The sequence below is a fragment of the Oncorhynchus mykiss genome, chromosome 15 (genome assembly GCF_057628025.1).
Source record: "Oncorhynchus mykiss isolate SJ-2025 chromosome 15, ASM5762802v1, whole genome shotgun sequence".
NCBI lineage: Eukaryota > Metazoa > Chordata > Actinopteri > Salmoniformes > Salmonidae > Oncorhynchus > Oncorhynchus mykiss.
The window spans coordinates 44,816,292-44,829,685 of NC_143036.1; the positions used below are offsets into that span (position 1 = coordinate 44,816,292).

Consider the following 13,394-nt stretch of genomic DNA (forward strand, 5'->3'; position numbering starts at 1 on the left):
ATCGAATATACAGTGTATATCGGGTCATATTGCACTTCCTAAGGCTTCCACTAGATGTCAACACTCTTTAGAACCTTGTTTGATGCTTCTACTGAGGAGGAAGGGGGAATGAGAGCTGAATGAGTCAGAGGTCTGCCAGAGTGCCATGATCTGACCACGCGGCGTTCTCGTGAGAGGTAGCTTGCGTTCCATTGCAATTCTACAGACAAATGAATTCTCCAGTTGGAACATTATTGAAGATTTATGATAAAAACACCCTAAAGATTGATTCTATACATCGTTTGACATGTTTCTACGAACTGTAATATAACTTTTCGTCTGAACTTTCACTTGGACGTGAGTTTGGATTGTGTACTAAACGCGCAAACAAAAAGGAGGTATTTGGAAATAAATGGACTTTATCAAACAAATCAAACATTTATTGTGGAACTGGGACTCCTGGTGGGAGTGCATTCTGATGAAGATCATCAAAGGTAAGTGAATATTTCTAATGCTATTTCTGACTTCTGTTGACTGCACAACATGGCGGATATCTGTATGGCTGTTTTGTTGTCTGAGCGCTGTACTCAGATTATTGCATGGTGTGCATTTTCGGTAAATCCTTTTTGAATTCTGACACAGCGGTTGCTTTAAGGAGATGTTTATCTAAAGTTCCATGCATAACACTTGTATTTTCAGCAATATTTATGATGAGTATTTCTGTAAATTGATGTGGCTCTCTGCAAAATCACCGGATGTTTCGGAACTACTGAACATAACACGCCAAAGTAAACTCACATTTTTGGATATAAATATGAACTTTATCGAACAAAACATACATGTATTGTGTAACGTCCTATGACTGTTATCATAAAGGTTAGTGATTCATTTGATCTATATTTCTGCTTTTTGTGACCGCTTTGACTGGAAAAATGGCTGTGTTTTTCTGTGACTTGGTGCTTACCTAACATAATCCTTTGGTGTGCTTTCGCCGTAAAGCCTTTTTGAAACCAGACACTGTGGCTGGATTAACGAGAAGTTTATCTTTAAAATGGTGTAAAATACTTGCATGCTTGAGGAATTTTAATTAGGAGATTTGTTGTTTTGAATTTGGCGCCCTGCACTTTCACTGGCTGTTGGCGAGGTGGGACGCTACCGTTAACAAACTATAGTTTTGGCAAGTCGGTTAGGATATCTTCTTTGTGCATGACACAAGTAATTTTTCCAACAATTGTTTACAGACAGATTATTTCACTTATAATTCACTGTATCACAATTCCAGTGGGTCAGAAGTTTACATACACTAAGCTGACTGTGCCTTTAAAACAGCTTGGAAAATTCAAGCCAATAATGTCATGGCTTTAGAAGCTTCTGATAGGCTAATTGACATCATTTGAGTCAATTGGAGGTGTATCTGTGGATGTATTTCAAGGTCTCTTTGCTTGGGAAAATCAAAGAAATCAGCCAAGACCCCAGAAAAAGCATTGTAGACCTCCACAAGTCTGGTTCATCCTTGAGAGCAATTTCCAAATGCCTGAAGGTACCACATTCATCTGTACAAACAATAGTACGCAAGTATAAATACCATGGGACCACGCAGCCGTCATACCGCTCAGGAAGGAGACGTGTTCTGTCTCCTAGAGATGAACGTACTTTGGTGCGAAAAGTGCAAATCAATCCCAGAACAACAGCAAAGGACCTTGTGAAGATGCTGGAGGAAACAGGTACAAAAGTATCTATATCCACAGTAAAACAAGTCCTATATTGACATAACCTGAAAGGCTGCTCAGCAAGAAAGAAGCCACTGCTACAAGACAGCCATAAAAAAGCCAGACAGTTTGCAACTGCACATGGGGACAAAGATCTTACTTTTTGGAGAAATGTCCTCTGGTTTGATGAAACAAAAATAGTTGTGATCATCATTATGTTTGGAGGAAAAAGGGGGAGGCTTGCAAGCTCAAGAACACCGTCCCAACCATGAAGCACGGGGGTGGCAGCATCATGTTGTGGGGGTGCTTTGCTGCAGGAGGGACTGGTGCACTTCACAAAATAGATGGCATCATGAGAAAGAAAAAATATGTGGATATATTGAAGCAACATCTCAAGACATCAGTCAGGAAGTTAAATCTTGGTCGCAAATTGGTCTTCCAAATGGACAATGATCCCAAGCATACTTCCAAAGTTATTGGAGTGGCCATCACAAAGCCCTGACCTCAATCCCTTAGAAAATTTAGAAAATGTGAACATTTGTGGGCAGAAATGAAAAAGTGTGTGCGAGCAAGGAGGCCTACAAACCTGACTCAGTTACATCAGCTCTGTCAGGAGGAATGGGCCAAAATTCGCCCAACTTATTGTGGGAAGCTTGTGGAAGGCTACCCAAAACGTTTGACCCAAGTTAAACAATTTAAAGGCAATGCATCCAAATACTAATTGAGTGCATGTAAACTTCTGACCCACTGGGAATGTGATGTAAGAAATAAAAGCTGAAATAAATCACTCCACTATTATTCTGACATTTCACATTCTTAAAATAAAGTGGTGATCCTAACTGACCTAAAAAAGGGAATTTTTACTGGGATTAAATGTCAGGAATTGTGAAAAAGTGAGTTTAAATGTATTAGGTTAAGGTGTATGTAAACTTCCGACTTCAACTGTACATTATTTATCATTAATTTCTATTGGGCACAAAATAATCTGAAACAACCAAAACAAACAGAAAATGCAGACAACAGTTTGTAGAGTTACAAGCTTGATGTAATCATTGCATGCTAGGAATATGGGCCAAAACTATACTTGACTACTTTAATACACATAAGTGAATTTGTCCAAATACGTTTGGTCCACTAAAAACTATGTAAAAAAATAAATAAAAAAAAAATAAAATAAAAAAAAGTTGTTTGTTTTTTTTAATATTGTAATTTAAACGGTTTACCCGATATGGATGAAAATACACTACAATTAATGCTGACAGTCTGCACTTCAACCAGTCTGTCATTATACCATTTCATATCCAAAGTGCTAACATACAGAGCCAGAACAAAAAAAAAGTGTGTTGTATGTATTTTCCAAAAGTATCGAATGTGAAGTGCCTTTGAAGTGCCCATTGCACAGCCAGTCTTGCCCAAACGGTCCATTCTTGCTGCCCACGTGATAACGAGGACCAATATGGAAATAAGTTGGAAGACTTCATTGTTTTTAAAATTCTCTATCATTTTTAAGTATCGTTGTCCTCACATTAATTAGTCACCTCTATATGCATTTTAAACATGTCCAATAGAATGTATTAATTCAAGCAAGGCCCAAGACCAGTCCAGTGTACGTTTGTCTTTGTTGATTTGTTTCAGTACAGCAGTGTTACAAAGTCCTTGCTGCAAAACACACACATCGGTTTTACCTTGTGGGGACATCAGCAGGTTGACGCTCTCCAGCACATCCAGGAAGAGCTCGTTGCGACGGTACTTGATGCCCTCGCGACGCCAGCCGATCTGCCCAGTCACCTGACTGGTGATCTGAGACTGCTCCTCCTTGGACTGGAGACAGAGAGAGGGAGAAAAGGGAGGGATAGACAGAGAGAGGAAAAGGACAGGGAGGAGAGAGAAACAAGTGGTTGATAAAGAGAGGAAAAAGACAAGGAAAGAGGGTAAAAGGGAGGGATGGACAGAGAGGAAATGGACAGGGAGGAGAGAGAAACAAGTGGTTGATAAAGAGAGGAAAAAGACAAGGAAAGAGGGTAAAAAGGAGGGATGGACAGAGAAGAAAAGGACAGGGAGGAGTAGAGAAAAAAAGGGATTGACAGAGAGAGGACAAGGAGGAGGAAAGAGAGAAGAGGGATGGAGAAAAAGAGAAGAGGGTAAAAGGACAGTGAGGAAGAAAAGTAGGGACAGAGATCAGGGAGAGAGAAAATGAGAATGTCATTTTTTATTTATTTAACCAGGCAAGTCAGTTAAGAACAAATTCTTATTTACAATGACGGCCTTTCGGGGAACAGTGGGTTATCGGCCTTCTTCAGGGGCAGAACGACAAATGTTCACCGTGTCAGCTTGGGGATTCAATCCAGCAACCTTTCGGTTACTGGCCCAACGATCTAACCATTAGGCTACCTGTCGCCCCATGCCAGATTGTTATGCCTGTTAACACTTTTCACCTGGGTAATTCTAACGACAACTCAATCTGTAAAGTTGGACTGTGCAATATGTTGGTCATATTATATCCGTAAGGAGACAGTCACCCCTCTGTGCAAGTTGTTAAACAGCCGAGTCTGCCTTTAAACAACCAATCAAAAGGGAGAGTACTCACATGGTGCTGGAGAATGAAATGACCAAGGGATAAACGGCAGCCACGTAGCACAAAGACAGAGAGACAGACACCGAGAGACAGAGAGACAGAGACACACACAGAAAGCGAGCGAGCAAGAGAAAAATACATTACACAAGTCTACATCGAATTCATCACTGTCATCAGCTCTGACCGAAGCCATCCCTCATACCCAACATCAACAGCTGAAAAGGTATACTACAGTGTGACTACCACGCAGTCCAAACTGGAAATGAGAGAACTTAAAATAATGGTCATGGTGCCCACCTGGCTCTTGATGCCCGTTTGAGTGATGAAGGTCTTCAGTGCGCCAGTCTCCGAGTTCTGGGGGTAGCCAAAGTCCAGGATCTCTACAAGGGACAAGGGGACCGTGAGACCACACACTTCTGCTATGAGCTCACCAGATGGGCTCACAAAGAAACACCATCTTATTTTATGTAACCCTTATTTGACCAGGTAAATTCAGAGACCGTGTTGAACATGAGTGACGATCTGGGAAATGGTTGCAGGGGAGGAGAGGGGTTGTTTCCAACCGTTACTCTCATGAATTAAAAAAACAATATTGTCTTTCCCAAACATCATAGATCAGAAGAAAGTTGTACTTGTACGTTTTTAAAACATTTCCACAGCTGCATTTTCTGTATATTGCTATTCACCTAAAGAAAATGAATATGTGGCCTGGCTGGTCTAGGGGTAATGCCGCAGCCTCTGGCACACGTGCACAGGCAGGGCATAGATTTTAAATCTGGCCAACTGCCTTAGACACAACCTCTCCACCTTTCACCACCAGAATTCTATGTCACTATCTGTATAAAACATTTATTTAAAAAAAAAATGTGAAAAGTAATTTTTGAAAAGAAAAGCAATCATAATATCACCAATATCTTGAGTGGATATTAGCAAGTCTGCAATGTCTGTCACCGTCACACAGCACACCTCGACATCTGCCGGCGCTATATTTTCTTTAGGTTGAGATTTTCTTGCTTAAAAGTCACAAAAATCTAAACCTAAAAAAACAACAGCACAGCAGAAAGGCTGACGGCAGCACGAGAGAACCACTTCAAGATGTGGCATGACGATTGTGTGGAATTCCTGTAAAGTTTATTAGGTTGTTGTAAAACGATTGGGGAAATAACATGCTGCAAATGAGAGCACACACACTAGGGATGGGCACAGTTATTAAACTATTCTAATATCTGAACGGATTTTAGTATTCGATTACTTTTTTGGGGAAAAAAGCCAATTTTTTCAATGAAAAGACTGTCCAAAATGAAATGATCTATGTGATATTGCTACAAGGGCTTACCCCATTTAGCCGACTAGTCGATTGTTTGCTCGATAGGCTGTTGGTCGAGCGAGATTTCTTTAGTCGAGCAGTAGCAAAAAAATAAATAATGGTGTACAAGACACCAGTCTGATTCGCGCTGAGTGGACTGACCCATTGTGGAGGTCATGAGGATGACACAGTCCACCAGTCTAAGACCTGCTACTGAAATTCTATATGGTTATATTACATAAGAACAATGGTGCGACACTAATAAAAATTAGATTATAACAAATGCGCTGTCTCCCTCGTTGGATAGTGGTCGCTGTAGGTAATGTCATTATCATTAATAGACCTTAGTATAGCAGCCTTGTATAACCACCATGTCATTATCATTAGTAGACCTTAGTATAGCAGCCTTGTATAACAACCATGGAGCTGTAGGTAATGTCATTATCATTAGTAGACCTTGTTATACAAGGCTGCTATACTAAGGTCTACTAATGACAATGACATTACCTATAGCTCCATGGTTGTTATACAAGGCTGCTATACTAAGGTCTACTAATGATAATGACATTACCTACAGCTCCATGGTTGTTATACAAGGCTGCTATACTAACCATGGAGCTGTAGGTAATGTCATTATCATTAGTAGACCTTAGTATAGCAGCCTTGTATAACAACCATGTCACTATCATTAGTAGACCTTAGTATAGCAGCCTTGTATAACAACCATGGAGCTGTAGGTAATGTCATTATTATTAGTAGACCTTAGTATAGCAGCCTTGTATAACAACCATGGAGCTATAGGTAATGTCATTGTCATTAGTAGACCTTAGTATAGCAGCCTTGTATAACAACCATGTCATTATCATTAGTATACCTTAGTATAGCAGCCTTGAATAACAACCATGGAGCTGTAGGTAATGTCATTATCATTAGTAGACCTTAGTATAGCAGCCTTGTATAACAACCATGTCATTATCATTAGTAGACCTTAGTATAGCAGCCTTGAATAACAACCATGGAGCTGTAGGTAATGTCATTATCATTAGTAGACCTTAGTATAGCAGCCTTGTATAACAACCATGTCATTATCATTAGTAGACCTTAGTATAGCAGCCTTGTATAACAACCATGTCATTATCATTAGTAGACCTTAGTATAGCAGCCTTGTATAACAACCATGTCATTATCATTAGTAGACCTTAGTATAGCAGCCTTGTATAACAACCATGTCATTATCATTAGTAGACCTTAGTATAGCAGCCTTGTATAACAACCATGTCATTATCATTAGTAGACCTTAGTATAGCAGCCTTGTATAACAACCATGTCATTATCATTAGTAGACCTTAGTATAGCAGCCTCGTATAACCAAAAAGGAACCAAAAATTAACCTGATATCAACGTCCGGGAAAAAACGTGTTTTTCAGCGTCCTGTAAAATATATATTTTAAACATACAGAAAACACGGTTTGATCTTTCTTTCAGAAAAAAAAATTTAATCTAACTTCACCGTCTGGACAAAACGTATTTACGTATTTCTTTTCAATGTAATTTTGCTTACTGGGACTATTTTAGTATTGCGGGAGGCGGCATTTTTTGTTCTTGCCTATGGCGGCAGAACGGCAAAGACCGGCTCTGGCTATAGGTCAGGCTCAATTATGCCCTACTTGGACAGGATTCGTTTTAAATGGGAGAGGTCGGGTAATGTAATTATGTGCACAAGCACAAAACACCTCAACTGTAATTTTTGTTCCATCCGAAACTGCCATGTCAGTCATTTTTACATGTCAGGAGAGTAACAATTCCAGCCAGAATAACCTAATGTTTGTTAGTGAACGCCAATGTCCTCTGATAATATTAGTCTCATGCGACTCGACATCCCCGTGTTTTGAGAAATGTCTGTCTGAGTTTGACAGGTGTTGCTCACGGTTTGCGCAAGAAAACAATAACTGATTGGATAAATTGACAACGGATGTTCAAGGAGGTCACTCTGTCTCGAGCAGTTACTTTTCTTTTAACATCATAAAGTCTGAGCCTGGCCCAGCTCAATCAAATCAATTGCTGGTCGACTCCCACTAGTAATTTATGTGTCTTAATAATTTAATCTAAGTGTGTGCTTAAAGCACAAGGCAAGCTCAGTGAATATAGTCGATTTGATTAAAACGCATAGGATGTTTCAATATATGGAAAAATACACGATTAAAAATGTCGACCAATTGATTGATCGAAAGAACATCACTTTTTTATGTCGGGGGCAGCCCTAATTGCTACATATATAAGGATAGACCATGACAATCGAAATGTTAGTGAAAATGATTTTTATGACACTTTTTATGAGTGCACCCTATAAAAAAGACATACCGGTAGCCTACACACTTTGTAACTTGCTATTGGTCGGGCAATCAAAGCAGCACTACATTCAGAGGCTCCATGTGTCGCAAGTAAAGTGGTAGATTTCTAAATCAATTCAAAATGAAATTACAATTATGGAATGAAGTTAGCTAAATGAGAAGGAGCAGGCTACAATGATCAACCAACAGGTAAGGCTGTTTTTGTAGACAAGGACGAAGAGCGCAGCAAAATAGCCTCAATTAGCCTTGCTAGCTAGCTTTTCTTTACATCGATTTGATGCTGTCAAGACAAGACAATAACAGATGAGATGATTGATAACCTATCGCTGCAATATGTGTCCTCCATCTCACACACTGGCCCCTGGCCCTATCCCACCCCTCCCCCACCCTTCTGCTAAAAACAACAAGCAGAGTGCACCGGCTCTTTCCTGAGTAGCGCCCCCATTGAAGTAAGAAAATACAGTGGGGCAAAAAAGTATTTAGTCAGCCATCAATTGTGCAACTTCTCCCACTTAAAAAGATGAGAGAGGCCTGTAATTTTCATCATAGGTACACTTCAACTATGACAGACTAAATGAGGGAAAAAAATCCAGAAAATCACATTGTAGGATTTTTTATGAATTTATTTGCAAATTATGGTGGAAAAAAAGTATTTGGTCACCTACAAACAAGCAAGATTTCTGGCTCTCAGAGACCTGTAATTTCTTCTTTAAGAGGCTCCTCTGTCCTCCACTCGTTACCTGTATTAATGGCACCTGTCTGAACTTGTTATCAGTATAAAAGACACCTGTCCACAACCTCAAAAAGTCACACTCCAAACTCCATTATGGCCAAGACCAAAGAGCTGTCAAAGGACACCAGAAACAAAATTGTAGACCTGCACCAGGCTGAGAAGACTGAATCTGCAATAGGTAAGCAGCTTGGTTTGAAGAAATCAACTGTGGAAGCAGTTATTAGGAAATGGAAGACATACAAGACCACTTATAATCTCCCTCGATCTGGGGCTCCACGCAAGATCTCACCCCGTGGGGTCAAAATGATCACAAGAAAGGTGAGCAAAAATCCCAGAACCACACGGGGGGACCTAGTGAATGACCTGCAGAGAGCTGGGACCAAAGTAACAAAGCCTACCATCACTAACACACTACGCCGCCAGGGACTCAAATCCTGCAGTGCCCGACGTGTCCCCCTGCTTAAGCCAGTACATGTCCAGGCCCATCTGAAGTTTGCTAGAGAGCATTTGGATGATCCAGAAGAAGATTGGGAGAATGTCATATGGTCAGATGAAACCAAAATATAACTTTTTGGTAAAAACTCAACTCGTCGTGTTTGGAGGACAAAGAATGCTGAGTTGCATCCAAAGAACACCATACCTACTGTGAAGCATGGGGGTGGAAACATCATGCTTTGGGGCTGTTTTTCTGCAAGGGGACCAGGATGACTGATCCGTGTAAAGGAAAGAATGAATGGGGCCATGTATCGTGAGATTTTGAGTGAAAACCTCCTTCCATCAGCAAGGGCATTGAAGATGAAACGTGGCTGGGTCTTTCAGCATGACAATGATCCCAAACACACCGCCCGGGCAACGAAGGAGTGGCTTCGTAAGAAGCATTTCAAGGTCCTGGAGTGGCCTAGCCAGTCTCCAGATCTCAACCCCATAAAAAAATCTTTGGAGGGAGTTGAAAGTCCGTGTTGCCCAGCAACAGCCCCAAAACATCACTGCTCTAGAGGAGATCTGCATGGAGGAATGGGCCAAAATACCAGCAACAGTATGTGAAAACCTTGTGAAGACTTACAGAAAACGTTTGACCTCTGTCATTGCCAACAAAGGGTATATAACAAAGTATTGAGATAAACTTTTGTTATTGACCAAATACTTATTTTCCACCACAATTTGCAAATAAATTCATTAAAAAAATCCTACAATGTGATTTTCTGGAATTTTTTTCCTAATTTTGTCTGTCATAGTTTAAGTGTACCTATGATGAAAATTACAGGCGCCTCTCATCTTCTTAAGTGGGAGAACTTGCACAATTGGTGGCTGACTAAATACTTTTTTGCCCCACTGTATATATATCATATTTAAAACATGCATTTCAATTATCGGGATATCCACATTTTTTGAAATATTATTTAAATACGGCAATCAATTCAAATGCCCATCCCTAACACACACACACACACACACACACACACACACACTAGATGATTGACACATCAGCTCTGCTCTTTCAAGACAACTCTTTCCAGACGATATCCTAAAAGAGTGGCAAAAGAAAAGGCTTCCTTTACCGTCCAGCAGCTCGTAGATCAGCACAAAGTTGTTCTTGATGTTCTCCTCGCTGATCTTGCCGAAGTAGGCTGTCATGACGTCGCACATCTTAAGATGAGATAAAATACAGTTATTTATTAATCCCCAAGGAAGAACATTCTATTGCGCCAGCCAATACATACAACACGAATAAATATACCTTGTAGAGGAACTCGAACACCATGGCGGCGTTGACATTCTGCTTGGTGACCGCCGCCAGCCAGATGTTGGAGCGCTTGACGTGGAAGAAACTGGTGCGGGCAATGTTGGTGACCGGCGAGCGCACCTGCTGCCGTGCATGGATCACGTTCACGCGGAACGCATCCACTGCGTTGCGCCTGGATACACAAATACAGAAAAGAAAGGGAGGGGGTTGTTAGAGACATTAAAAAGCTAGACCTTGAGCAGCAAGCACACACACGGAAGAGGAACAAAGGTGTTAGAGACATTTACAGTGGGGAGAACAAGTATTTGATAAACTGACGATTTTGCAGGTTTTCCTGCTTACAAAGCATGTAAAGCTCTGTAATTTTTATCATAGGTACACTTCAACTGTGAGACGGAATCTAAATCAAAAATCCAGAAAATCACATTGTATGATTTTTAAGTAAATAAATTGCATGACATAAGTATTTGATCACCTACCAACCAGTAAGAATTCCAGCTCACAGACCTGTTAGATTTTCTTTAAGAAGCCCTCCTTTTCTCCACTCATTACCTGTATTAACTGCACCTGTTTGAACTCGTTACCTGTCCACACACTCAATCAAACAGACTCCAACCTCTCCACAATGGCCAAGACCAGAGAGCTGTGTAAGGACATCAGGACTAAAATTGTAGACCTGCACAAGGCTGGGATGGGCTACAGGACAATAGGCAAGCAGCTTGGTGAGAAGGCAACAACGGTTGGCGCAATTATTAGAAAATGGAAGAAGTTCAAGATGACGGTCAATCACCCTCGGTCTGGGGTTCCATGCAAGATCTCACCTCGTGGGGCATCAATGATCATGAGGAAGGTGAGGGATCAGCCCAGAACTACACGGCAGGACCTGGTCAATGACCTGAAGAGAGCTGGGACCACAGTCTCAAAGAAAGCCATTAGTAACACACTACGCCGTCATGGATTAAAATCCTGCAGCGCACGCAATGTCCCCCTGCTCAAGCCAGCGCATGTCCAGGACCGTCTGAAGTTTGCCAATGACCATCTGGATGATCCAGAGGAGGAATGGGAGATGGTCATGTGGTCTGATGAGACAAAAATATAGCTTTTTGATCTAAACTCCACTCGCCGTGTTTGGAGGAAGAAGAAGGATGAGTACAACCGCAAGAACACCATCCCAACTGTGAAGCATTGAGGTGGAAACATCATTCTTTGGGGATGCTTTTCTGCAAAGGGGACAGGACAACTGCACCGTATTGAGGGAAGGATGGATGGGGCCATGTATCGCGAGAGCTTGGCCAACAACCTCCTTCCCTCAGTAAAAGCATTGAAGATGGGTCGTGGCTGGGTCTTCCAGCATGACAACGATCCGAAACACACAGCCAGGGCAACTAAGGAGTGGCTCCGTAAGAAGCATGTCAATGTCCTGGAGTGGCCTACATCTGGAGAAAAAGAAACCCGGCTTTAATAGGGGGTTGTCACTGCAGCTGGCAGGCCCGGCAAGACACTTGCAGTCAGGAGATGATCAGTTGCCAAGCAAGCATATCATCTTACCTATTCCTACGGTAGCCAATGGACAAGACGATGGACATGGAGAGAAATGGTATCAGCAAAAAGGGTGGACAGAAACAGAAAAGATGAGGAGGAACAGAAGAGGGAAAGGAGATGGATAATTACAAATGGGAATCAGGGCAGAGGGTTAGGGAGACATACACGAAAGGCGGGTGCAAGCACACCAGTGTTTCCATTAGCCGGTGTTGGGTTCTGAGAATTTAAATATACTTATTCATGTCACTGAGGGAGAAAGGGTAATGTATAACGTTTACATGATGTCAGCATATGTTATTGTTCGCCATCAGGGATCATATGGGAGGGATCCTCTGGGAGAAGAGAAAGTCTGGTACCAGTCACCATGACAGCCATGAGTTGGAGGAGTGAGCCATTTGGGCAGAGGTCAGATGAAGTGAGGAAGAACAGATATCACTAAGGTTCTGTCTAGCAACAGAGATCCATTGGCTGTTCAGATGTGCAGGAGACTCAGCATAGGAGAAATGATTAAATATCAGTGCTTGTGTGAATATGTCTTTGTCTGTTCAGCTGTTCGATCCTTTGGGATGGATAAACTTGGTTAAAGCTTTCATAATGTCCGTCGAGTTCTTACTCTGATATTTAGAACCTAACACCGGCAAAACAAAGAAAAGCTATGAAATAAAATTGTAGCAGGCATCCCGATGTCATGCTTAATTAAGCACCATTATCTCACTCCTTATGCGCTGTCTTACGTGCATGCGCCTGCTGCGAGAGAGAGAGAGAGGGAGAGAGAAAAGCCCTGGCCTTTTTCATTGAGGTAAAACAAGAGCTCTCCAGCTCTTTAAATATGCACTTGTTGTGTTTCATTCTGTTGAGACATTTTTGTTGGCAAAATTAAGTGAGATCTGTCTTTTTAATTGTTTGCTCCTTATTATAATTGTTTGCTCCTAGTTATATGAAAGTCAGTTGTAAATAAATAACATTAACCGACTGCTGTCATTTTTTGGGTACGGTTGGCACTAGCATTTGTTGGTAATTGCTGCAATACACTGAGTGTACAAAGCATTAGGAACACCTGCTCTTTCCTTGAGAATGAAAAGGTGAATCCGGGTGAAAGCTGTATTGATGTCACCTGTTAAATCCACTTCAATCAGTGTAGATCAGTGGTCACCAACCGGTCGATCTCCAAAGCATTCAGTCGATGGCCAAACATTTCTGTAAAAAAACCAACGATAAACCTAGCATTACAATTTTTTAAAATTAGTCTCATGCGGTTGGTGCACCTGATTCAGCTGTCCTGACGCCGGGTAGGCAACGTGTGCCCATTTTACAATGAATGAGTAGGAAAGTGTATCTATAGGCTTCCCTTGTTGTTATTAGCAGCTTGGGCCTTTTTTATATTAAGGAATATTTAACTTTCTCTGGTCATAGGAGTAACAACATGAATTTGTGCATGACGCAGAAATAATGCGG

At 41.3% G+C, this 13,394-nt stretch overlaps 1 protein-coding gene across 4 annotated transcripts in view; it reads right to left on the reverse strand.

Moving 5' to 3' along the window:
* LOC110490075 (AP-2 complex subunit mu) overlaps positions 1-13,394 on the reverse strand; it is a 44,172-nt gene that overhangs the window by 13,419 nt on the left and 17,359 nt on the right. For 2 of the 4 annotated variants that reach the window (XM_090200145.1, XM_090200144.1), the window contains exons 3-7: positions 13,054-13,136; positions 10,392-10,569; positions 10,213-10,300; positions 4,561-4,643; positions 3,374-3,509 (exon numbers count right to left, since the gene is read on the reverse strand). In XM_090200145.1, the coding sequence (XP_090056271.1) occupies positions 3,374-3,509; positions 4,561-4,643; positions 10,213-10,300; positions 10,392-10,415 (331 nt within the window). In that variant the 5' untranslated portion in view covers positions 10,416-10,569; positions 13,054-13,136. The remainder of the gene's footprint in view (positions 1-3,373; positions 3,510-4,560; positions 4,644-10,212; positions 10,301-10,391; positions 10,570-13,053; positions 13,137-13,394) is intronic. The other 2 variants (XM_021563220.3, XM_021563218.3) reach the window with 1 other exon arrangement.